Source organism: Ctenocephalides felis, unplaced genomic scaffold, assembly GCF_003426905.1.
Source record: "Ctenocephalides felis isolate EL2017-DRISC unplaced genomic scaffold, ASM342690v1 CF-g0.4_SCAFFOLD_01604, whole genome shotgun sequence".
NCBI lineage: Eukaryota > Metazoa > Arthropoda > Insecta > Siphonaptera > Pulicidae > Ctenocephalides > Ctenocephalides felis.
Window position 1 is genome coordinate 46,733,155 of NW_020537758.1, and position 24,662 is coordinate 46,757,816.

At 26.4% G+C, this 24,662-nt stretch overlaps 2 protein-coding genes across 2 annotated transcripts; both read left to right on the forward strand.

The window, feature by feature from the left end:
• The first annotated feature begins 2,528 nt into the window (after positions 1–2,528).
• LOC113373858 lies at positions 2,529–20,375 on the forward strand. The gene is made up of 2 exons (XM_026614129.1): positions 2,529–2,691; positions 20,215–20,375. The coding sequence occupies exons 1-2, from the start codon at positions 2,529–2,531 to the stop codon at positions 20,373–20,375; spliced, it is 324 nt and encodes a 107-aa protein (XP_026469914.1).
• Positions 20,376–21,640: 1,265 nt separating this feature from the next.
• On the forward strand, positions 21,641–24,279 carry LOC113373859 (AMP deaminase 2-like). The gene is made up of 4 exons (XM_026614130.1): positions 21,641–21,653; positions 22,634–22,853; positions 23,098–23,223; positions 24,180–24,279. The coding sequence occupies exons 2-4, from the start codon at positions 22,816–22,818 to the stop codon at positions 24,277–24,279; spliced, it is 264 nt and encodes an 87-aa protein (XP_026469915.1). The 5' UTR covers positions 21,641–21,653; positions 22,634–22,815.
• The last annotated feature ends 383 nt before the right edge of the window (positions 24,280–24,662 follow it).

The following is a 24,662-nucleotide window of genomic DNA, read 5'->3' on the forward strand; positions in this document are numbered from 1 at the left end:
CTGATTCAGGAATTTTTCATTAAATCAAGATTTGTACTACGATCTAACTTTAAAATGTTTATTTATATATGCCGATTTTCTTGTTGATATCGGTACGCATACAACGTTGATGCCGGTACGCAGATCTCTATTTATATACACGACGGCTAATCACAATCGACCCTTATTGAAATGATATCATCGAGAGCGAATGACGTACAGTTCTGACGTAACGCATTTCCGTTGCATTTGTACGGATTTACATTCTAGTTGCGCCTAAAGAAGTTTTATTTAAAAAAATACTTATATATATCTTATAAGATTTACACTCTATATGTAAGCCGGTAAAGACAATATTTTTAACAATGAGTTCATTAAAGACATTAATTCATAGTAATAATATACATATTATGTATATTATATCCTAATTTTTATTTGAAGTGTAACTGAATATGATAAAATATACCTTTTGTATCATTAGTTTAAAATTAAACTAAATAAATATGAGAGTTAGGCTTGGTGGAATACAGATGTTTTAGCTGGGCATTTGAGAAAGCATTTTCTTAATAATAAATTCTGCAATAATTATTTAAAATTTATAAATCAATATCTAACTATTAGAGCTATATAACTTTCAAAAATATTTATTTTAATAATCAAACCGTTTAAAATTTAAGATAAATGCGTTGATGAGCTATTTTATCATTGTATGAACTTTTATTTTATTAAAAATTTAGAATATAATTTCATAGATTAAATTATGCTTTCTATTATCTTTGGAAACTTTACTGAAAAATTCTGACAAATTAAACACAGTAAATAAAATAAAATTGGTAAAAACTAATTTGTATTTGTATTTGTATTTAGAGTTGATTTTGAAACATTTACTTATAAACAGAGTGTAATAAAGATGAGCAAAATTTGTACGTTCTAAATAAAAATTTTATTTTAAACTTACATAGATCATATATTATATAGGTTGTTCCTAAATTTTATATTAATAAATAGGCATCAAATGTATTTAAATCAAATCTTCGATTTTTTATTATCTTCCTGCAGAAGTATCCCTTCGTAGGGCTATTATTTAATGTGACCTATATTCGAATAGAATGTAACTCAAACTAGACAAAAATTCCCATGTATCTTTCATTATAATTTGTCTCGGTTTATTTTCATGAGTAATAAATTTATTCTAGGAAGTATTCAGATCGAAGTCGTGTGCGTATTATTCGGCCATTTCGTTGCCAAGCTTAAAGGTCAATGATATTTGAGAATAGGAACAATATTTTATTTTGGCAAAGAATTATGCCAGTGGAATTTCTTTGTTTATTTTTGTTAATTCAGTTTTACTATACGACAGTAATGTAATAAAAAAATGTAATGCATTTTATTAATTCTTCAGGCATTTGAACAATTAATTTTATGGGAGTTTAGTAATTCAATACAAATGCTGATAACATTGCATCTTTTTAATTCAATCAACTATCAATAACAAATGCAAGAATGATATGATAAAAATTTAAAACTTTTAAAACATAAAATCCAATACAATAAAAAATCTGTAATATATAAAATATTTTTATCAGAACCATAAGATTTTCCATATATTTTTCATATTGCTTCAATCATATATTAATAATTTAAAAATCCCAAATATTTCTCTTCAACTACTCTGTAAATTCCATTGATTTATTTACACTTTAAAAACAATGTTAGTATTATTTGCATATTTATTCCAAAACAGGTGTGTTAAAATTAGCAGGATTAATTATGATGAGTATGTAATTTTGAGATCTACTTGACGTAGCTTCAGTAAAAGAATTTTTCTTATTCTTAACTTTAAATTTTGTATTATTATTTATACAAAAATGTTTTTTGTAATTTACTCACAATTGGTTTTAATTTTTATTAGAATCGAAACTTAATCGAATTATAAACTTTCTCAGTATCATTCTTGTTAGATTATTTTAATAGATTCTTATTAGAATCTAACTTTCATAACTGATCATTGAAATGATTAATTTCAAAAGCAATATTTATCTGACCAATGCATATTTTAAGCTCATCAGAGATTACATAATCAACTAAGCAGCTAGGATGCAATAATTATCGAGATAAATAGAAATAAAATATAACTGGGTCATAAATGAATATAAAAAGTATTTTTTTGGTCTGTGGTCCTGTTTTTTATTTAGTGTTTATTACTTTTTCAAAATTTCGTAAATAACACTGATGTCATACAAGATGTATTGTTAATAACATCGTTTAATGATAATATTTCATGTAAAAAAAGTGAAATATTTATTTTCAAATTTCACGTGAAAGTTATCGTTATAATTTTAATTAAAATATATAATATAGCGAATATATGTACAACTAATTGTAAACAACTTGTCAGCATTCTCTGCTAAATATAAATATTTTCATAGATTGCAGAATAAAAATAAATTTTAAAAAAATTTACATAACATGGTCGCCTTAGTATTAAATTTGTTCAGTTTTGTCCACTTATTAAACTTGAAAATAAACCTAAAAATCGACTATCAGCCATGTGTTCTCGCGGCGTCTTGAACGCGATCGACGACCCCGACGATGACCCGCAGCCGATGTCTCCCCTGGCGTCCAGCCTGCCGGCGCTGACGGTGGGGTCGCCCCTCAAGATCAGAATCGACCACCCCGGGATCAACCCATTCCTGATGGAGCCCCATACAGGTAGCCGAAACATCGGCAAAGATGTTTCGCATCAGGACACAAACAAAACACATACACAGATGGATTCGGGACAGCACAAAAACACACTGAGGACGTGACAATTTCAATGAGTAAATAACAATATAATTGTTGTCGCTAACAAGACGGCTAGCAGACGTCCGTCAGACGCGCCTGATAAAAAATGCTTTGTGATAATAAATAAAGTTTGATTCATGTGGGAAGAGAGCTGGTACTGAGATTTGGCAATCGGATGTTCGTCATCAAATTACTTATTATTAACTTCTTTTAAAATCAAAAGTAATTATGCTCACTTGATGCTTCCAAATACATCACGTGAAAGTATGAACAATATTCGATATTGAGGTGTTGAAAACTGCTTTGTACGAAGGAAAATTATTCGTTCAATCTAGCTGAGATGCATTTTCGTGAATTATTACCACTTCACAATTACTACAAATTTTATTTATCATGATCAAAATTTTAAGAAGTAAATGAGATTGTAATTCAAAAACAAAATTGATAAAAACGTGTATAGTCAGCCCTCGATTAACACGGCACTCTGGGTACACGGTTCCCATACTTCGCAGAGCTAAAAATCCGACATCCCTCCGACTACACGGACTTCCTATTACACGGTTTTTGTTCAACAGCCCATAAGTTGAAGCGAACCCTATGAGTGTTTCTAGGAATTTAATAACAAAAGGGTATTAATGTAAGTTTTGTTATCGACTTTTATCTCTTACATACTTGATTATATAATAGCTGTCTGAGAATACGTTTGAGCTGACTTCTGCGTCGCGCCAATTTTTTAATAATGTGTCTATGTCATACATGTCATTCCGCCCGTATTACTCGTACTTCAAGTTGTATTCCATACAGCACGAAAAAATTGTGCGATTTGTACTGAGTCTCTCATAGCGCGGTTCCCATACTGCACTATATAAGTTTCCATAGAACGCAGTACGAATTTGCCTGAATTGTACGTTAAATACGAGTTTTTTATAGTACGGCCCCCATACTGCACTGTGTTAACGAGGGTTGACTGTAGTACGCTCATCTCATTTAACATATTCAAATAAAAATTAAATCTTTTTGCAAAATTGGCTACATTCATATATTCTATGTATTTATTCGTTACTGTCTATGATAAAATCGAAAATAATTTATTGATATAGATTATTTTAAGTTGAAATATACCAGAAACTTGACATGAATCAAACTAAAGACATATTTATGTGTTATTCTATAACTGTGTTGTCATATTTGGCTGTTTCGTGTTTCTTTTTTAAATATTCATAATTGTGGTTGTTGCTTATTTTAATATTTACAACTAACATTTTTTCCAACCCTTATTCTAAGGAAATCTATACTCTTTGTCAGTATTATAAAATTTACTAATTTGTATAATAAACACAAGATTTTTTCATTTTTGATGGAGATTATAGATTATCTCTGAACAGATTGAACTTACTTTATTTTAAAATAGGACTTCAGTTCTATATTTAATGAAAATTGAGAATTTTGATAGTTAGGGTGGTTTACTATCTCGTATGATACTGCATGCGCATTTTTTCAACATTTAAGTAAATAAGATTTTATGCATTTTACGCCTGTGAATTCTGTATGTGCGTAATTAATAAAATATGTTTGTAATTAATTTACAAAAATTTGCTTTTGTAAAATATGATTATATAGATACAAATTTGTTGAATATATGTGCATATACAAGTATAACAGACATTTATACTCGTATAGTTTTTGCACAAAAACACACTGAGGACGTGACAATTTCAATGAGTAAATAACAATTGTATAATTATATATAAATATAAATCTTTATAAATCTTAGTCATCCATATCAAGACTTGCCCGTAGGTAAGCGGTTAAGACTGTAGGGGACTTGTTTCAGAGGTCCCGGGTTCGATACCCACTTCGAGCAGCCTGTTGTCAGGCAACAGTGACAACGATTTTTACTTGGAAATATAAATAGCAATATGTTTCCAATTGAAAATAGCCCTCAGCCGGCATTGTTGCACCATACTTGCCCTATTACAGAGATTGTAATAAAAATTTATTATACAGAGATGTGACAACTGTTTGGGTTGTCATCTGGAATAAAACAAATGTAGTGTGTAAGTTGTAAGATATTAATCACAACAGCTCATAAAACTTATAAGTTCTGATCGCTGTTCAAATAAAATTAAAAAAAAGTAATTCATGTCAATTAATTTTTTAACGTATTCAATATTTGTCTAAATAAATAAATTCCTTTGCAAATACTGAAAAGGCATTCTTTACTCTTTTGCCTCGAATGAACATCCACTCAACTACCTGTGCATACGAGTGTCGTTCATAGACGACATCCATTCAACTGAATGTGCATACGAGACGACATCCTTTCAACTATCTGTCCTTACGAGTGTCTTCCATAGACCTGTGTATACGGATGTCGTCCATGGATGGCAAGTTCTGTGCCGGTCTTTGCTTTAAGATTTTTCACTATGAAACAACGAGTTTCATAGTTAAACGAGAGTCTAATTTTTATTTTGTATATTGGAAGCGATTTTTTTTAATTTCAACACTTTTTTATTGATAATGATGGAAATATCTTAAAATCGTCTTCGTTCAGTGACACTACTAATGAATACGCTGTTCCGTACAGCAGCGATACTGCAAGAAAAAATTTCCATAATGGATAGTAATTAAAAATAATAATTTTTAAGCTTTGCTGATTCAAGTTGGTGATTAACTCAGCTAACGGCCCTGACCTGGGGCAGATCACCCATTATTATTAATATTAGTTACTTTTGTGGATGCCTTTTAATACTCTTTGACAATTTTACAAAATTTGTTGAAAGAACTTATTCTATCACAGCATATTATGGCATTGATTATCTAGGCCAATGTAATAACAGTATTATCAAATATAAACCAATAAAAATAAATTCATAAATATTCATATCCACATAGCCATAATATTATGATGCACTTTGCGATGTGTCTATTAGGCGATGAATGTTCGCGCATTTAGCCTTGTGGCGTTTTAATGCGTTTCAGATTTGGACCATACTCGACTTGGAATTGGAATCATTCCAAAAAATTTAAGTTTTTGCTGTATAATCATTAGAGCCACAAACGTGACCTTTTAATTATTCTAAACTCAAGTATTCAAAATGAATCTGCAAATAATGCAAAGAATTCTATACATCTTGATTAAAATATAGCGACGTATCAATTATTTAGAAAGTCCAACATAAAATTAGTTTTTCATCAAAATATTCAAAAATAATATCTTATTTAATATAAAAAAATTCAATTTAATTATTAATTGTTGGTTGAACGTGCTAATAAAAGTATACGATCATTACTTATAATATAGATGGAAAAATCTAAAAAAATACTTCAGTTATTTAACTCTATATAGAATAAAATTTGAAATAAAATGATTTTTGTATCTGATTTTTTTTCAAACTCAAAAATTCAAGAAAATAAATAATCTTTCTAATAATGTTAAGAATTCTATACATTTTGATTAAAATATAGATAATGCATCAAATATTTGAAATTTTCAACCTAAAATTAATTTCTCAAAATAATAACTTATTTAATTCAAAAATTGCATTGGAATATAATATTTATTTAATAAGTCTAACATACTAATAAAAATATTAAGCAACTCTATAAAATAATTATTAATCATTAGTACATTTTAGAATAAAATTCAAACAGAAAAAGGTTTACTAATATTTTTACTTAAGCTATATTATTTAACACAGTTAATAATCGAAATTTCAAAAACAGATTCAATATTTGTAACTAATGATTTTTTGTCGATGAATTTATATATTTTTTTAAATATTAACGTTAGTTAATATTTAACGTTACTAAAAATGATTTATTTTCTAAAATTGTTTGAATTTTAAGATATTGTTTCTAATGTAGAATGAATGGGAGCTATTTTTTATATACTTATGATATACCTATCTGAGTTCATGAGTTCATGTGAATATGAAAAATCAACAGAAAAATATAAGTTTATTTTCAAGGGATATTAATAATAAACCATAAGAATCCGTAAAATCAGTACACATTATATGTGAATATTAATTTCAACATAATAATATTAATATAATAATAATATTATATATATATATATATATTATACCATTTTTTGTTTGTATTAAGTGTCTAAAAATCTTTATAGATTGAGGACCTTATTAATGAAGATTTGAATAAGTACTAAACTTGTATATCTTACTTATTTGAGACTCAAATAAGAAAGCAGTCATTTTTGTTGTTTTTGCATTTACTTCATATTATTTTACTCTTATTTATTCTATTATTTTATTTATATTGATATATTAATATAATTAATAGTCTAAACTCCAACATTGGATTTTATATTATATCTTTCCTCTGATAAACAAATCTTACATGCGATGATCAAATTCAATTTTGGCTTCTCGGTATATTATACTAAATGGTTTATGACTAATTTTTGTAATAAATATAGTTTTAATTATAAATTTGTTTCACCTTGAACATGCAATAAGGCTTCGTGAATCAGATATACGCTGATATGCACAAACAAGATTATGATCAGGTAATCCTATTTACTCTAAATTTGCACTGTGTATTAATTAAAAACAGAATATTCAATTAGGTATTGTTTTATATTAAAATGCGCACTTTCTGCGGTAATTTTTATTATTGGAATATATCGGTTTTGAATTTGTTGATACTAAAATAATTAATACTGATATCTTTGGTACATGCAAATACTGCGTATAAAGCTCAGGATACATTCTTATTCATTATTATTATATTTAAAACTTTTCCACCAGAAAATTCGTACATTATTTACAATAATTTGCTTTAAACACTTGGGTATGCTGATTTTTAGTTATTTGATAAAGAATACACATTTTTTAGGTCATATAAGAAGAAATATAGAGAAAGAACTAGTTTTTGAAATTCTTAACATATTTAGCAACAAAATAAACTTTTATGTAAAAAGCATGAAAACATAAATAATATAATTTTTACATTGTTTGCTGGTTCTAAATTAGTTGAATGATATAAGAGAAAAAACGTTAAAATAGTTCAATGTAAATTATATATTTGTTCGGTATATTTCACACATTTGTGCAAAATGGTGTTTGTAATTTTTTATTTCATTTATCTATTTTATCTTATTTTTTTTATTTAATTTTCTTCAATTTCATATATAAAAATTTTCTACAATTATATGACTGTTATTCAAATCTTTTTTGTTCAACGTTTGTGGTTTTTAATTTAAGAAGAAAAAACTTTGTTTTATTAAGGTAAAAAGAAACTTGAACTTGAAAAATCGTGTTATTTTCGAGTTATCTTTTTGCTTGAAATTTTTAATAAGAAAATGATCAAGTATTATACGATTTTACAATCCTGAATAAATGCGCCAACTTTTGATGAAACTTGCCATAACACTTTAGTACTTTTTTTTTAAATGATGGCCTCTCAAAATCGACTATTTTTTAAAATTTTAAATTTATATTTCAACAAAAAGTCTTAATTCTTGAAAACTTGGGACAATTGTATTATTATTTTTTAATGTGGCGTCTTAGAAATGATATTCACAATGATATTCAATAATCGAAAAATGGTCATAATTTCAACAAAAAACAAAGTAATTTTTTTTTCTCAGTTTTTTCATGACAATTGAGGTCAATACTATGGGACACTCAATAAACAAAAAATATTTTCAAACCACGATGTAAAAAACATGTTTATTTTTGTTTAGAACATTATAGATCAATAAAAAAACCAAATTAATCAATAGAATTTATATATAATTAATTGGTATTGGTATTTTGCTTTGAGGCAAGTTACATGAACTTCCCGATATATGTAAATAATCGACTTAATCAATAAAATATAAATTAATTTATAAGTGATAAAAAGTATTCCGAGTGGATTTATTACACATCATTGAGAACGAACGAACACGTTAACTCGGAGTATTATCTAAAAGCAAATTTTCAAAAATCAATAATTTTTATAATTGAACCAGTTTTCGTAGGACTTTAATGGTTTAGTATATTCATCAAGACCAAGAACGCTATCGTTAAACCAAGTAAATCGTCTAATTTTAATTTTAACAAACGTCAAAAAAACTATTTATTTTCCTAAACTTTGATGAATTTTTAAAATTGAACTACTGGTCGCAAGGCCGTAATATTTCAGTAAGTTCTATAAGACCATGATATATAGCGCCAAAAAAGTTGTATAAAAATAAATTAAGTTTTTTTCAACAGTTAATTACAAAAAAATGTCAGTACAAAATGTACAACAAACTAATCAGTATTATTGCCAGCTAATATCTTTCGAATAGTTTTTGATTTTTCAAAATCGATTCGGTAGCATGGGCTTGAATGTGGACGAAAAGTTTAACACTTTCTTCCAAATTACAAAGAAATGGCTCGACTGATCGTCGCACAAAACTGAGAAACGATCATCCTAATCGAGATACATCGAATGGCTTTTAAATTTCTGAAATCGGTCCAACCGTTTTTGAGAAAACGTCGATTTTCGGTTAAAAATCTGTTCACACACACACACACACATACTATTTTCAAATTTGGTCTGATTTGATTCAGAATGGCTTGAAACGCCGAGAAAACATAAAATTACCAAATCGGATTTTTTATGAAAAAAAAACTTCTCCTTCGGGCAGTTAAAAATATGAACTGCATATTGTAATAAATATGCTCCAACATTCTATTACTTTGCTTAGACTTAAAATACACTTGGTCAACTAATATTGCTTGAAATATTATTCATATATTTATCTATCGATAAAAATGAATCATTACCATGTGGTCGTGGCCTAACTTTCCTTGATGGATGTATCATATCGAGTGGCTAGTACAGTGAGATGTTCAGTCTTTATCGAATTATCGTTCAGTAGCCACCAAGTACCGTACCAGTGCAGTCGTTTGTGATTTGAACAAATATACATATTATTTTATGTGATATCTATATTTATATTTTCTGAGACGCATTTGCCATCAATTAGTTATTTTCCTCTGTGCTTTTTTGTTTACGTGTAGAATGTCGCATCGCATCTGTTTTGAATTACATTTCTAATTGCAACACGTGGACAGTTGGTTTTTTACATTTGTTAAAGGAAATTTGAAAACATATGAGTGATCCGACAGAACCTTTAGATATTAATAGATGGCTGAATGGGGAATCGCAAAGTGAGTTTAATATTTACTAATTAACTAATTATTAACATAATAATAAAATTAATTTACAATCAATTCGAGATATTCTATACTCAAAATGGTTCACTATTAATTGCTCTTTTATATTTTAGTAACATGCTAATAGTTTTACTAGATATTTGTTTTTTGATTAGGGATGTTATTAAGAGTGGATGAAATGTCTAGCATTATTTTGTTATTACTATGCTAATAGTTTTACTAGATATTTGTTTTTGGTTAGGGATGTAGTTAAGGGTGGATCAAATGACTAGCATTATTTTGACAAAAAGTTTGTATGTATTGAGTAAATGAGATCCAAAATTATTATTAATAATAATTAATTTTAAATAATTATTATTAATGCAATAGACATTACTGTAAATATTATCTCATACATTTTCCTAACATTGGTCATCACATTGGTCATCCTTCCTTTACTTTTTTAAAAAAGTTTTGGAAATTAAATTTAAAATGACATTTTCTGTTTAATACATCTTAATATTTTATAGCTGAAAATCGAAAATGAAAATATTTGCATCTCTCCACGTTTTGAAGGTTTCTGAACATTTTGGCATACCTCAGAAAAAATGGATGAGTATGTGTGTATGTATGTATGGATACAATTTTTCGTCCACGTTTTCGGGCGCATGAATCAACCGATTTGAATGCTTCAAAAAACATTCGATTCACTTTAATCTTGAATTTAAAAGAATTTCATTTCAAAGAACTTTATTTAAATTTACTCAAGTAAAAACGTATTGCGGATTTAATTATTTTTTTTAAATTGTATCTTTATCTTGAATTTAAAAGAATATCAAATTTCTATTTATATTTTTTAAGATGTAAACATTTATCGCAGATTTATCGTGAATTATTGTTTTAAATACAGCAAAAGATCTTTCCTGCTTAATACAATTTTATCGGAAAGCTAAATATTTATTCGGTATCTTAATCTTGAATTTAATGCCATAAGCTTCAATTAGTATTTCTATATACTTTTAAAAAAAATTTTTAAATTATTATTATACATGTTATCACCTGACCTTTTATTTATTAATTATTTATTGTAAATCATATAAAATTTGTATTTTTTTTTAAAATTTTCTCTATTAGATTTTTTTATGAGCATTAGCATTATATAACACTATATACATATACATATATATATATATATATATATATATATATATATATTATAAATATAACTAAATACGTCTATATATAATTTCATTTGACACAATATATGATCCATGCATAATCTGAAGTCAGAGGTCGTGAACTGAATAGATGGTCTTCTCGTATATATACTTTGTATTACAAGTCGTAAATATACATTTATCGTTAATATTTCATTAACAATAATAAACTGAGATTATATTATAATTCAGATTTGTAAATTTGGTTGATTGCAAATTTTGTTAATATGACATCAATGAAATTAATAGATTGTCTTATACATACGAGAGCTACATGATTTTCTAAAAAAGTCCATGTAATAACCATTTTTGAGAACTTTATTATATTTTATTAGGGTAATTATAGTAATGGGCCTAAAATTGAAAATAAAATTTTTTGCATATTCTCAGGTTTCAGAGGTTTCTGAACATTTTGGCATGCCTCAGAAAAAAGGATGTGTGTGTGTATGTATGTGTAAATACAATTTTTCGTCGGCGTTTTCGATTTCTTTTTAATTTTCAAAAAACATTTTTTTGAATTAAAAAAACGGAATTATAATTCTAATTCTAGCTAAAGTTCTAAAGCTCACTTATTTACTTCAAATAAACTTTGACTTTGCAATTAAGTTTATATAATTCTTATAAATATTACTCAATGTCCTTCCTTTTAAAGTCGTTTGATTAAGTTTTGTTTATTTACTTTTCTGTGAGCATATAGGTTACAGTATTCATAAATATATTTAAAAATCTCCTCGAATATTTCATTACGGTACGGAAAGTTCCAGCAATTTGCCTTAAGGCACGATGCCCATACCACTACTTTCATTATGTTTTATACTAGAAAGGTCTCTCTTAAATAATTTATAATACTGAAGTTTTAATATTGATATAAATTGTAGTATTTAAAATAAAAATATTAAATAATAAATAATAAATAAAATAGTCCTACGTCATTTACAATAACAAGTTTTGTTACAAGTATACATTTTTCACGAAATTTTGTTAAACGAATTAGGAAAGGAGTAATTCACTATTATTTTTAAATATTATTGATACAAGTACTTCATTAAAATAGATTAAATATTAATTGTTTACACAATTTACTCATCATTTATTATATTAAGTTCAATTTCTCTTTATATTTTATTTGTTGAGTGTTATGAGTTTATCTTTACATTTTGCACAATAAACAAAGTTAATAACAATAACACGATATATTTGTTTTGTAAAACTATTATGTACTAATCGATGCATTAAAATAATTACTTATTCATTATATAACATATTAGTCAACGTTTCAATTAGTTCTATAATTCAATTATAAATTTCTTACAATTATTTCTTGAGTATGCAGCATTCGTAACCACCCATTGAGATTGATTCAAACATTTTGCAAAGTTGAAACTTGTTATAATCTCTATTGTGTCAATTTTTAAATTATTTATTCTATATGAGTATTAAATACAATGTTACAACAGTAGTTTATATCTATATTAATTAATTTCGTGGGTTCTTAATCCCTGTTTTCAATAGTGAAAGAAAAGTATGCATATGGGCTCGTCTCTCATACTGGTTTATTGGACCGGTATTGTTCGGAATTAAAAGAATTTAGAGCGGCTTTACACCGGCATTCTTCTGAAAGAATCACGTATTTCATTCAAATTATAGAGATTAAGATCGTTTCAGATCTATTCTTATTCAAAATGTTTGGAAATATGATAAATATAAAGATGGAAGCATTTGAAGTTACCTTATTTTCTTTGTAATTGGTCAAATGGTCTATTGTGGCGAAGAATCAGATTGAAATTTAAAACTTGCATATAACCTTTGTATGTTGTATGTATTTTTGTGTGCACAAGCTCATAATTTGTAGATAAAAGCACGAAGAAAATTATTTTTTATAATTGCATATAATACTTCTTTGATTTTCATATGCTCTACTTTATGTTTCTCTGCCTTTTATACCAAATCATAAATAACTATTAATTTTATTTTATATATTCATCAGTGCTTCATTGAGAAAACAGTTACATTCATTGTAATATATTATATATTATATAATAATTTATGTATAATATCTTTGAGACTTTACGTTTTTTTAACTTAAAATTTTGATTACCATATATACTTAATTTTATGCTATTTAAACTAACTCTTTTTTCCTATTTTATTCCTCCAACCTTGACAATAATATTTATTGGATTCTTAGTTTTTCATATTAAGAAAAATATCTTTTTGTTATTAATTTTTAAATGTAAAATATATATCGCTTTTTAGTATTTCCTACCAAATAATATCAAATTAGACTATTTTACTATCAAAATGTTTAAGTTCACCATAATTTAATATGTTAACTATTGTACAGTAAATACTATTTAGTACTAAATTGTATATTTAGCGATTACCTAATGATATCAATAATTGTGTGATTTTGATCATTTCTTATAATTCTGATGAAATATTTAGCATTTATTAACTTCCCATAGAGTAAGTGATCGTTCAAAGACCGAAATTGAAAATTTTTACATTTCTTTACGTTTTGAAGGTTTTTGAATATTTTGGCATACCTCAGAAAAAATGGATGCATGTGTGTGTGTGTTTATGTATGTATGGATACAATTTTTCGTCCACGTTTTCGGGCGCACGGATCAACCGATTTGAATGGTTCAAAAAACATTCGATTCCTATTGATAGGGAGAAGTGGTGATTAGTTTTTGGCAAAGCAAAGCCGTTTCGGAGATACCGAGCTAAATGTGCGAGAAATGGCAGTTTTTGAGAGAAATAAGCATCCGATTTGAATGATTCAAAAAACTTTCTGCTTGTGTTGACGAAACTATTGCTTTCGGGAAAAAAAACTATATTTAAATATCAAAAATAAATCTTTTTTTTTTTCTAGCTAAGGTTTTAAAACTCACTAATATACTTAAAATAAATAATTTTAACTTTGCAGTTTATATTTTAAATTCGATTGATTAAGTTTTGTTTATATAGTTTTCTGTAAACATATATAAATTACAGTATTTGAAAAAATAATCCAGACATTTAATATTCCTGGAATTCATTACGGTACGGAAAGTTCCAGAAGAATTCCTTGGCCAAATTTTCCACACATACTTTCATATCATCATTAAAAATCGTTTTTAAGAAATTTTTGATTTGATAAAATGCTTGATAAATCTAAAATTTACTTAATATTTTGGTGATTATTAAGAAATTTTTACTCAAAAAATACATATCATTTGGCGGCATTTTAGAAACATTATAAATATGCATGTATTTATTGATAATAGATGGAAAATTTAGTATATCAAAAATAGAGATCTTATCCACTTAAAAAATATTTAAGATATCAGTAAAAATACATCTCATCAGTTTACAATTTTCCAAAGATATATTTAATCATACAAAAATTTAATGTGGATAAAAGCTATTTTTTTAAAATACATATGAAATATTAGTTTTTTAGAAAACCAACTAGTGTAAAATAATAATACTGAACTTTTAATATTTTGATTATTTTTATAATTTTCCAAAGTAGATAATTTTGCCCGAAACAATATTTGCAGAACAGAAAAACAAACATTTTGCAGAACAGAAATTTTTATTATTATTAGAGTTGAATGTTCCTTTACTTTCTTAAAGAATAGATAGTAGATTTCACTCTTTCAGTATATTATTTGGTAAATTCAAATAAAGTTAATTAAATTGAAGAGTTCAATACACTTTTCAAACAATATATCAAACGATTAGATATTATAAAAAATTTAATCTTCTAGATCGATTTTATTTGAAAATTTACCATGTTTTTGTTATTTGAAAGATGCACTAATTAGTACTATACAGATTTAATTCAGTTCGACTGCACTATATTTCTTTGTTTAAACTCCATTGTTTGTAAACACAAAACTCTGCACTTTATCCTTATTTTATCTGCAAGCGTTTTTGTTTTATCTATTCTATACTATCTTAGCGTATTATTATTTTTCTTCATTTCTCATAATAATATGTTGACAATTTTTCATTTCTAATCTATTTGTGTTTAGATGTATGTGATACAAGATATCCTATAGCAAACAATTTGCTGACCTATATGTTGATAGCAACGGAACTTTACTGACACAGTAAAACATTATAAAGTGTACATTTACTTTAGAAAAATTGAATTTACAATATTACTGGCCTTAATTAGTCATATATAATTAAAATTAAATATAAAACGGAAGTATTGATTGATAAAAACAATGAATTTTAAAGATCTATAGAAACTGCAGGGTAATTATTTTTATCCACTCACTTTTTGTGAAATCATTTCCTTTAGCATTCATTATTATTTTTGCATTTTTAGATATGAGATAAGTAATCACTAAATCCAAGATAGTCAAATATACTGAAAATAAAGTTATTGAGTACATACTAGTAAAATAATAATCTAATAAATACATATAAAATTTTGAAATTGCACAAAATATGTTGTTTAATTTAATGATGAGAAAAATTGAATTATGCAGGATTGTAATGCTTAAAATATGGAATATAGTAAATCCTTTTTTCATATTGTGCAATAAGATATATGTATCTGAATTTAAATTCAAAAATGTATTTATATTTTAAAAATCAATAACTGACGAATACTAGTGGGACATCGTGCTTTAAGGCAAATTGCTGGAACTTCCAGTACCGTAATTAAACATTTGAAGAATAAAAATAATCAGCCAACAAAAATGTCTATGTATAAATATTATAAAAACTGGAATTTTCATTATTTGTTCCCTGTAGACAAAATGTGAAAACTTGAATCTAATTAAGCGGACTTATTGTTAAAATGATCATATTTTATTTCAAATGCATATTTTATTTCTAACGCGAACGAAAATTGCAATGACGCGCCAACCAACTGAGCTATAACGACATGCTCTATCTAAATGTCTAGGATCTAAACGGAAATTCTGCACTTTTTGCTCTATATCTTCGAAACGGCTGGACCTGCCTATAACAAAAACTAATCCGTACATCTCCACATAAATACGAATCGAATGTTGTTTGAATCACTCAATTTGTTCTCTCAGAACCTGCCATTTTTACACTCTTTGCTCCGTATCTTCGAAACGGCTAGACCTGCATTCGCCAAAAGCTAATTAGCACGTCTGCTTATCAATAGGAATAGAATGTTTTTTGAATTATTCAAATCGGTTGATCGCTGTTCTCGAAATCGTCGACGAAAATTTGTATCCGCACACACCCACATACACACATATACATAAATCCATTTTTTCTGAGGTATGCCAAAATATTCAGAAACCTTTGAAACGTAAACATATATAAAAATTTTCATTCACGATTTTGTTTGCGATTACTGTAACTTACCCTACGGGAAGTTAAAAATAGAATATTATTGGATAAAAATAGAAGATTATAAATATTTATACTTTTGAGTCTTTCAATCGTAGTTGTTTAGTCTATCCGTAGTCTATTCATATAATAAATTTTTAATAAACATATACATATACATACATATGAATATACATAATAAATATACATATATACATAAGTATACTTGTACATATACATATAAATAAATTAAACTTTATTTGGACAATGGATTTAAATTAGAAATATCAAGTAAGACTTCCATCTGCTATATAGTTTTCAAAAAATAATTCAGCTATTCTATTGGACGAAAATTTCATGTATAAACATGTCTTGCAGTAAAGTATTCTTGTTTTCTAATAAATAATCCATTAATCCATGTTATTTTATTAGCTCTTACTTAAATTACACCACCGAGTACAAATTGATGATATTATCAGTTACAAGCTTTTCCTAGAATTAAATTGAATACTTTGAATAAACTATTAAATGAATTATTTAGTATAGGGGGATAAGTTATAATGATACTGGATTTTTTTTAAAAAAAAATTATACTTTTTGGTATATCATTATAACTTTTTATTAACTTTCATGTCTGGTAACTATCAATTTCATAAATATTCTTTATATTCAATATTATAAAAACCACAAATTGCAGTGTTCGCATTTTAAAACGACACTTGTAAATTTTTCAGAATAATGATACAATGATATATTCTACAATGAGGGTTGAAAATATATTTTTTTGTTTTTCATAAATTTGTAAGAATATATGTATTGTGAACCTCCAACCAGCTTAATATTCTCTAACTTACTCATTCATAACGTAAAATGCTCAATATTAAATAAACTTATTCGGGTATTAGTTCTTAGTCGTACCATTTTTTATTTATTTTAATTTGATATATCAATTAAGTAGTCGTTGCATCTAAATAAAGTTTTATATAATTATCAGTTGTGTTGGTAATTTATATAAAATTATAAATAGTTGCTGTTTTTGCTCCTTATCTCTATATGTGAATTAAGTTACATCATATTGCATCATTTTTCCACTATAAAAATTCTTGGGATAGTATTTCTAATTTTAGAATAACAACATGACATCAATGGCGTGATAATAGCTTCAAATATTTGTCCAGTAAATTAGAAACAAATTAGTGGTTGATTAGGAAGATTTTCGTACATTTTTATTTAATTTAAAATTTTGTTCACTCTCATTATTACAATGAGTCAATGAACTATCAGTTTTCGATTTTAAAGGAAAACTATCTGGTCTACATATGGCTCATCTCCTTTTATATTTTGAATCATAAAATGTTTTTTTTTCAAATCATATTATAAATCCAAGCCAAATATTTATTTGTGAAAATATTTTAAATTTGATGAAAGTATTTTGTACTTTTGGAATAGTTTAGTACCTTCTATTGATGTTCTTAATAATAATAAATAGTAGTTTGTCCAAAGGCAGGTCCATGGTGTGGGAGCACCACAAATCAATGATTAGATTTTCTTTCCTTGTTTATATGGCCTATTTTATTACTATTAATACTTTGTATTTTTATACATTTTTTCACACTTTTTGAACTTGTGCTACCATACCTCTTGGTCTTGTTCTTGATGTTTATAGCTAATTTTATGTGTATTTAAATTTTTGGTTATTTTTTTATTTATAATATTTTGCAATATTCAGAGAAAAATGAATGATGAAATCATGATGAAAAAGATCTTTTATAATCTTAATTAAAATTTCCACCTGATAGTCTTCGAAAATGCTTGTCAAAGTCTGCTCTATAATAGTACCTTGCTACTAATTGTTTAGTAACTAGGCTAATCAATTAATTGTCATCAATTTAATTCGATGATCTGAAAAAAAGCATTTAAGTGCTTTCAAATTGATATATCTTTAAATAATTGCTCAATTATTCTGAATAACGGCATTAGTTTGAAAGAAGTGCATTGCGTGCCATCGAGCATTAAATATAATTTGTAACGATCTTTGTAACTGTCTTGAGAATTTCATGTTGTTTGGAACTATTTCTATATTGATTATATCTTGAGGTGAAAATCAATTAACCCATAAATTTTAAGACTCAGGTTTTTGTCTAATAACTTTAAATGAATTTTGCTGTTAGTAGAAATCGAGCTTTTCATCTATTTAATCGACTTTTGTGCAACTTCCTCTTCAAGTCTAAAGGTGAAATTAGAACTTTAATAAAGGTGCATCTGGAAATATTCATCAATCCAAATTGTTTCCATAATAATAATGACTTATCATTGAAATTTATTTTTTATTTATCATTTAAAAGATTATGAAAATATATTGTGTTCAAAATAAACAGTCTTTATGTATTATATGCCTAGTTAGATATGTCCGCAAATATTGTTGTATGCTTCTAAATTTTGTACTCTCTATATTCAATATCAAATACACTTTTTATCTTTTTTTTTAATTTTTATCATAAAATTATAATGTTGTTTTTTCTATGTGTACTAATAGTACATAAAATTTTAATTTCTTATACATTTTTTATAGATGAATATTAGCACCTCTATGTCTCGATGCAGAAATGTTTATTAATGAATAAATATATATGTATTGTAATAAATAATTATGTCATGATTTTATATTAACATTTCATTAAATTATTTATTTGTTATACTAAGAAAAATATCTCATGAATGCATTTTTAAGACAACAGAAATGAATGGCATGCATATTTATACTTAAACTTTCACTTTTATTGTTGTTTGTATTTATATATGTATATCTACTTTTTATTACTATATATGCAATAATATTTAAAAATGTTTCCAGATTTTTTTATAATTTTATATCCCAAATTAAGAAAAAATTATTTTTTGCTTAAGAAATAACAGATCCAATATAATTTTTATGCTTGGTGATTGAAGTGTTTTTATTTATTTCATAATGTTTACGAGATGTGTATTTAATTTTTTTATTGCTTTATATGTACTGTGTGTGACAAAATAACACCAAACATTTATTATTATTAACTACACATTTTTATACATTAATTAGCTTACTAATTACATATTTAATTTTGTAATTTTACTCGTTTTTATTATACTAATTAGAAAAACAATCATAGTGCAATTAATCTTTAATTATAATAATTAAACAATCATTAATACCATAGATAAAGAAATTAATACATTATTAAAATATTTATCAGTGATGTAATAATAATACTATATGGATTTAAAAATAATTCCAAATAATAGATTAATTTTAGCCAAATATTGATTATAATTTAAAATAAATCATAATTCTAGTATGAAGTAATAGGAGAAGCTTTATTGTTTAATTACTGAAGAATGAAAAATTAGTTAAACCTACTTGATTTTGATTACAACATAAATAATACATAATTATATGTTATTTATTTTTTAAAAATTAAATTATTTTTATAAATTTTATAAATCATGATATGGAATTCATGTAGCTTATATTTTATTTTCTGATACTAATTTATTATATATTAAATTTTATGAATATACATTTGATTTTAAGATATAATATTATATTCACTGTAAATACAAAATATTCAATATATATCATAGAAAAATCTAATTAATATTGGTATACACATATTTTTTTATACGAAACGACATAATTAATCATAAACTTTTACAAAATCAAATATTGCTATTAAATATTATATTCCATAATACTATTAATATTATTAATTTTTAATATTTATTTATTACCTAAGGATGCGAAAGCCCAATGTTTCTGGCTCAGGGAGTGAGCTTTACAGTCCCAGATGAATCTGATCTTCCAAATGAAATTTCGGCACCTTATGAAGTACCCCAATTTCCCATTGAACAGATCGAGAAAAAATTGGCAATTCAAAGGCAGTTAAATGTCAAGTGAGTCACTAATTTATTTAAAGGAATGATTTTGACTCATAATTAGATTATTTGATTTTCGGTGCAAATCAATATGATAAAAAAATACTTACTTCTTTTTTTATGGCAAATCTTATACTAATACTTGATAATGCTATCAATATTTTTTTTTGAGTTCATGTGTTTCTATTGTTTTTTAAATTTTCTGTCATCTCTTTATTAATAATATAAAATTAATAATGACAAAAGTGCTCTATGTGAAGTGTCCATAAAGTAAAAAAGCACTATTCAACCTCATAATATATGTTTCAAACATTTTTGTTCATTCTGGAGATTTTTTTTTAAATTCTGTCTAGTAAAGAACTGCTTTCTCTCATTTTCAGCAGTACTTCTGTAATTATTTTTGATAGATTTTTTCGATTTTTTTCTATCCTTTCAAAAACATATTTCTAACGTTGTTTCTTATTAATTTTCTCTCTAAAGTAGAGTTTCAACTTACTTAGTCAAGGTAAATTGAACACAAATTGTTTATAATTATTATGCCTATTGTAAGATAATATTTTTCTTCTATTTAACAATTTACCTATACGAAAGTAATATTGAAAAATAATTCAAGAATAAAAATGAAGTGGATGACACAGCGTTTCCAAATTTTGTCCGTGACTTATCTAATTCTAAGGAGCAGTAATATTACATCTTAACCAAGAACAGACTATGTATTCAGTAATATTAAAACTCAAGATATCAATAACTTCTTTTATTATTTTTTAGGGCAGCCAAAGAATTGAGGACAGGCGTTCCCAATATGAACCCTCTTTGGGCGCCGCCGTAGATGATCACGATGATTCCTTCCAATTGGAGGAACATGACTTTGTTCCTCACTTTCAAAGAGTGTCCATAAGTGGAGAAGACACCAGTGGGGTAAGTTGATGATAATTCATATTTATGAAGTAATCCACAAAAATCCAAATTAAACGAATCCACAAAAATAATAATTGATCTTCATGAATGAGTTCCCAAACCCACATTCTTTTGCTGGAAAAATGGACGTATGCGTGTGCATGTGAAGTATGTACGTTCTGATATTTTTTTTTAAATTTGATTTGGTTTACTTATAGGTTCCTTTAGAAGATTTGCAACAAGCATCGAATCTTCTGATTCGTGCTCTTCACATACGAGAATGTTACATGGCCAACTCGAGGCAGAGTTTTCCTTCAATGACATCCCGTTTCCTCAGATCTTTTCTACCGGAACTCCAAAACACAAGGCGGATATTAACATGGAGATCGGAAGACTATTGAAGGTACAAATTATAAAAATTATTTTTGATTGAAATTCATATTTTGGTTTCTGAATTTTTCCAATGATCGATAACCAACTTCCTAGTTGACCATCCTACTTTACATTCCTTAATTTTCAATTTCCTATATCAATTCCAACTTTTTTTTAATATTATCGATACTGATGAAAGTTAATAGCTATTAATGTTTTTTTTCATAAAAATAATGAAATTTTTTATCATAAGCTAGTATAACAATCACATATTTACATCCATCCATACTCATATGGAGCATCTATATGGATTTGTACATGTACAATTTTATTAACTGTTTTCGTATATGCTTCTGATATTTATAAAAATTCATTCAGGCTTTCATAGTAGAACTTAGTATGTAATAGTTATTAAATAAAAAATATAAATTCCTTATTCCTTCCTGTCCTTTATCCCAGAGTCTGCTTCTAGAACAACGAATAATATTACTGATTCCTACATCATTCATGAAGCAGAAAGTATTGCAGAAATTGAAGATATGTTGAAAGGTATATGTTATATACTTAATATAAGTTCAAATCTTCTTAACATTTCAGCACGAAATAAAATGCTAAATAATTTGGTAATGTGTCTTTACCCTGTGTCCAATTTTGAAAAAGTTTCAAGAAAATTTTGCTAATTGTTATTCTGAATTTTAGCATTGTTTGGCTATGTACCAAATAATATATATAACATCCTTAGCTTATAGTAGATAAATTATTCCTCGTAAAAATTCAATTTAAAGTACTTTTTTTTAGCAAGTATCAATTGCAAGTACCAGATATATCTCAATTTTTAAGCAATGTTGGAGAATTAAATTTTGATCTAATCTCTAGTTGAATCTCTAGTTTATCAAAATCATGTCCCTAAAAACTATTGAATTTAAATTTATATTCCAAGGTCCTTTTAGCAATTTTGTTTCAACTATTTAATTTTATTCTATATTTTATAAACAATTTACCTTTATATAGATCACCCCGTTCATCCTCCTGCCAGCAGAGGCGATCCATGGGAGTGTGAGTTTCCTCCTGCAAAAAATTACGTTTTTAAACCAGATCATGGTGTGTTTACGGTTTATGCTAACCAGGAAGATGCTGACAACAATGTGCCTCTACCATACACATACCCAAAACTTGATGTTTTTATAGCTGATATGATCATGATGTGTGCGATGATTGCTGATGGACCATTGTGAGTTAATAACATTTCTGTAAAAATATACATATTGAAGTTATATGAAATTAACAAAACTGAATTAGATGTTGTAGAAATTATCTTAAAATAATTAAAAGAAAGAGAATATTCTAAGTAGTAACAAACTCAATATTTAAATATTAAAGGCTATTAGTTTTGGATCGCGCTATAATGTAGACCATCATATATATTTACTCACTATATAGCCAAATTATTTATTCATTTTTTTTTATATTTTCAGAAAATCATTTTGTTATCGACGCCTGAGTTATCTTTCATCGAAATTTCAGCTTCATGTGTTATTGAATGAATTGAGAGAGTTGGCTTCACAAAAGGCTGTGCCTCATCGGGATTTTTATAATATAAGGTAATAAAGTCAACTTATAAATTATATCAATAATAACAATAATAACTAGTGGGGTACATGGCATCGTGCCTTAAGGCAAATTGCTGGAACTTTCCGTACCGTAATTAAAAATTTTGGTACGAAACCCAAAAAAATTTACACAAAATGTATACATATTATTAAAATCTCTATAGAATATCTGATAATTTGATGTGCATATATCCAATAAATATTTTTTGACCGCAAAATGACATTTTTTTAAATTATTTTTATTGAGAGTCCATAACCGCTGGACCTGCCTTTCCAAAAATGAAAATTGAAGAGTTCTTCATCTTGTCAATACAAGTAAAATGTTTTTTAAATTATTGATATCGGACGCTCGGTTCTCTTAAAAAACTTAGTTACCGTTTTTGGCACTTTTTGCTCCTCATTTTCGGAACGGTTAGACCTGCCTTCGCTAAAAACTAAACAGCACGTTTCCTTATCAATACAAATCGAATGGTTTTTGAATTATTCAAATCGGTTGATCGGTGTTCCCGAAATCGTCGACGAAAATTTGTATCCACACACACACATACATCCATTTTTTCTAAGGTATGAATATTTTATCAAAAAATATTCAGAAATCTTTGAAACGTAAAGATATATACAAATTTTCATTTTTGATCTTTTTGCGATTACTATAACTTATCCTACGGGAAGTTAATATTAAAAATAGTGTTAAAACTTTTTTTCGCTTTTAATTGTTTTATATACCTTATAATAGTTTTTTTAAATATTTTTTTGTTTCTAACTCGTATTCTATTTGGTGTATTTATTATTATAAGGAGCCGATTTCATTGAAAGGACCTTGGCAAATAATGTTAATTGTTTATTTGGAAAGAGAGTTCAAAATAACAGAAAAATAAACCCCCATTTTTATCTTTCTATTCTATCTTAGTAATTGAGCTTTATCTCTAATTTTTTTCTATTTTCAGGAAAGTAGACACTCACATTCATGCCGCATCTTGTATGAACCAAAAGCATCTACTGAGGTTTATCAAAAAGACCCTGAAAAAAATGCTGATGAGGTCGTGACCCACACGAACGGAAAACCGATGACCCTCAAAGAGGTTTTTCCAATCTATGAACTTGACTACCTATGACCTTACTGTAGATATGCTTGATGTTCATGCGGTAAGAAAATTGATAATTAATTAATTGATTAATAATAGCATCGATTTTTTACGAATAGTACATTTCGAAATACAGAATCTTCAGAAAAGGATCTTCTCCTACTACTCCAATTTCTATGTATAATATCTTACAAAATAGATAGATATAAAAAACGTTTAAAGATATAAAAAACATTTTTTCAAATTTGTATGTTATAATTCTAATACCTTTTTCTAATTATTTTTAATCTATAATTTTTTAGGACCGAAACACTTTTCATAGGTTCGACAAATTTAATGCAAAAT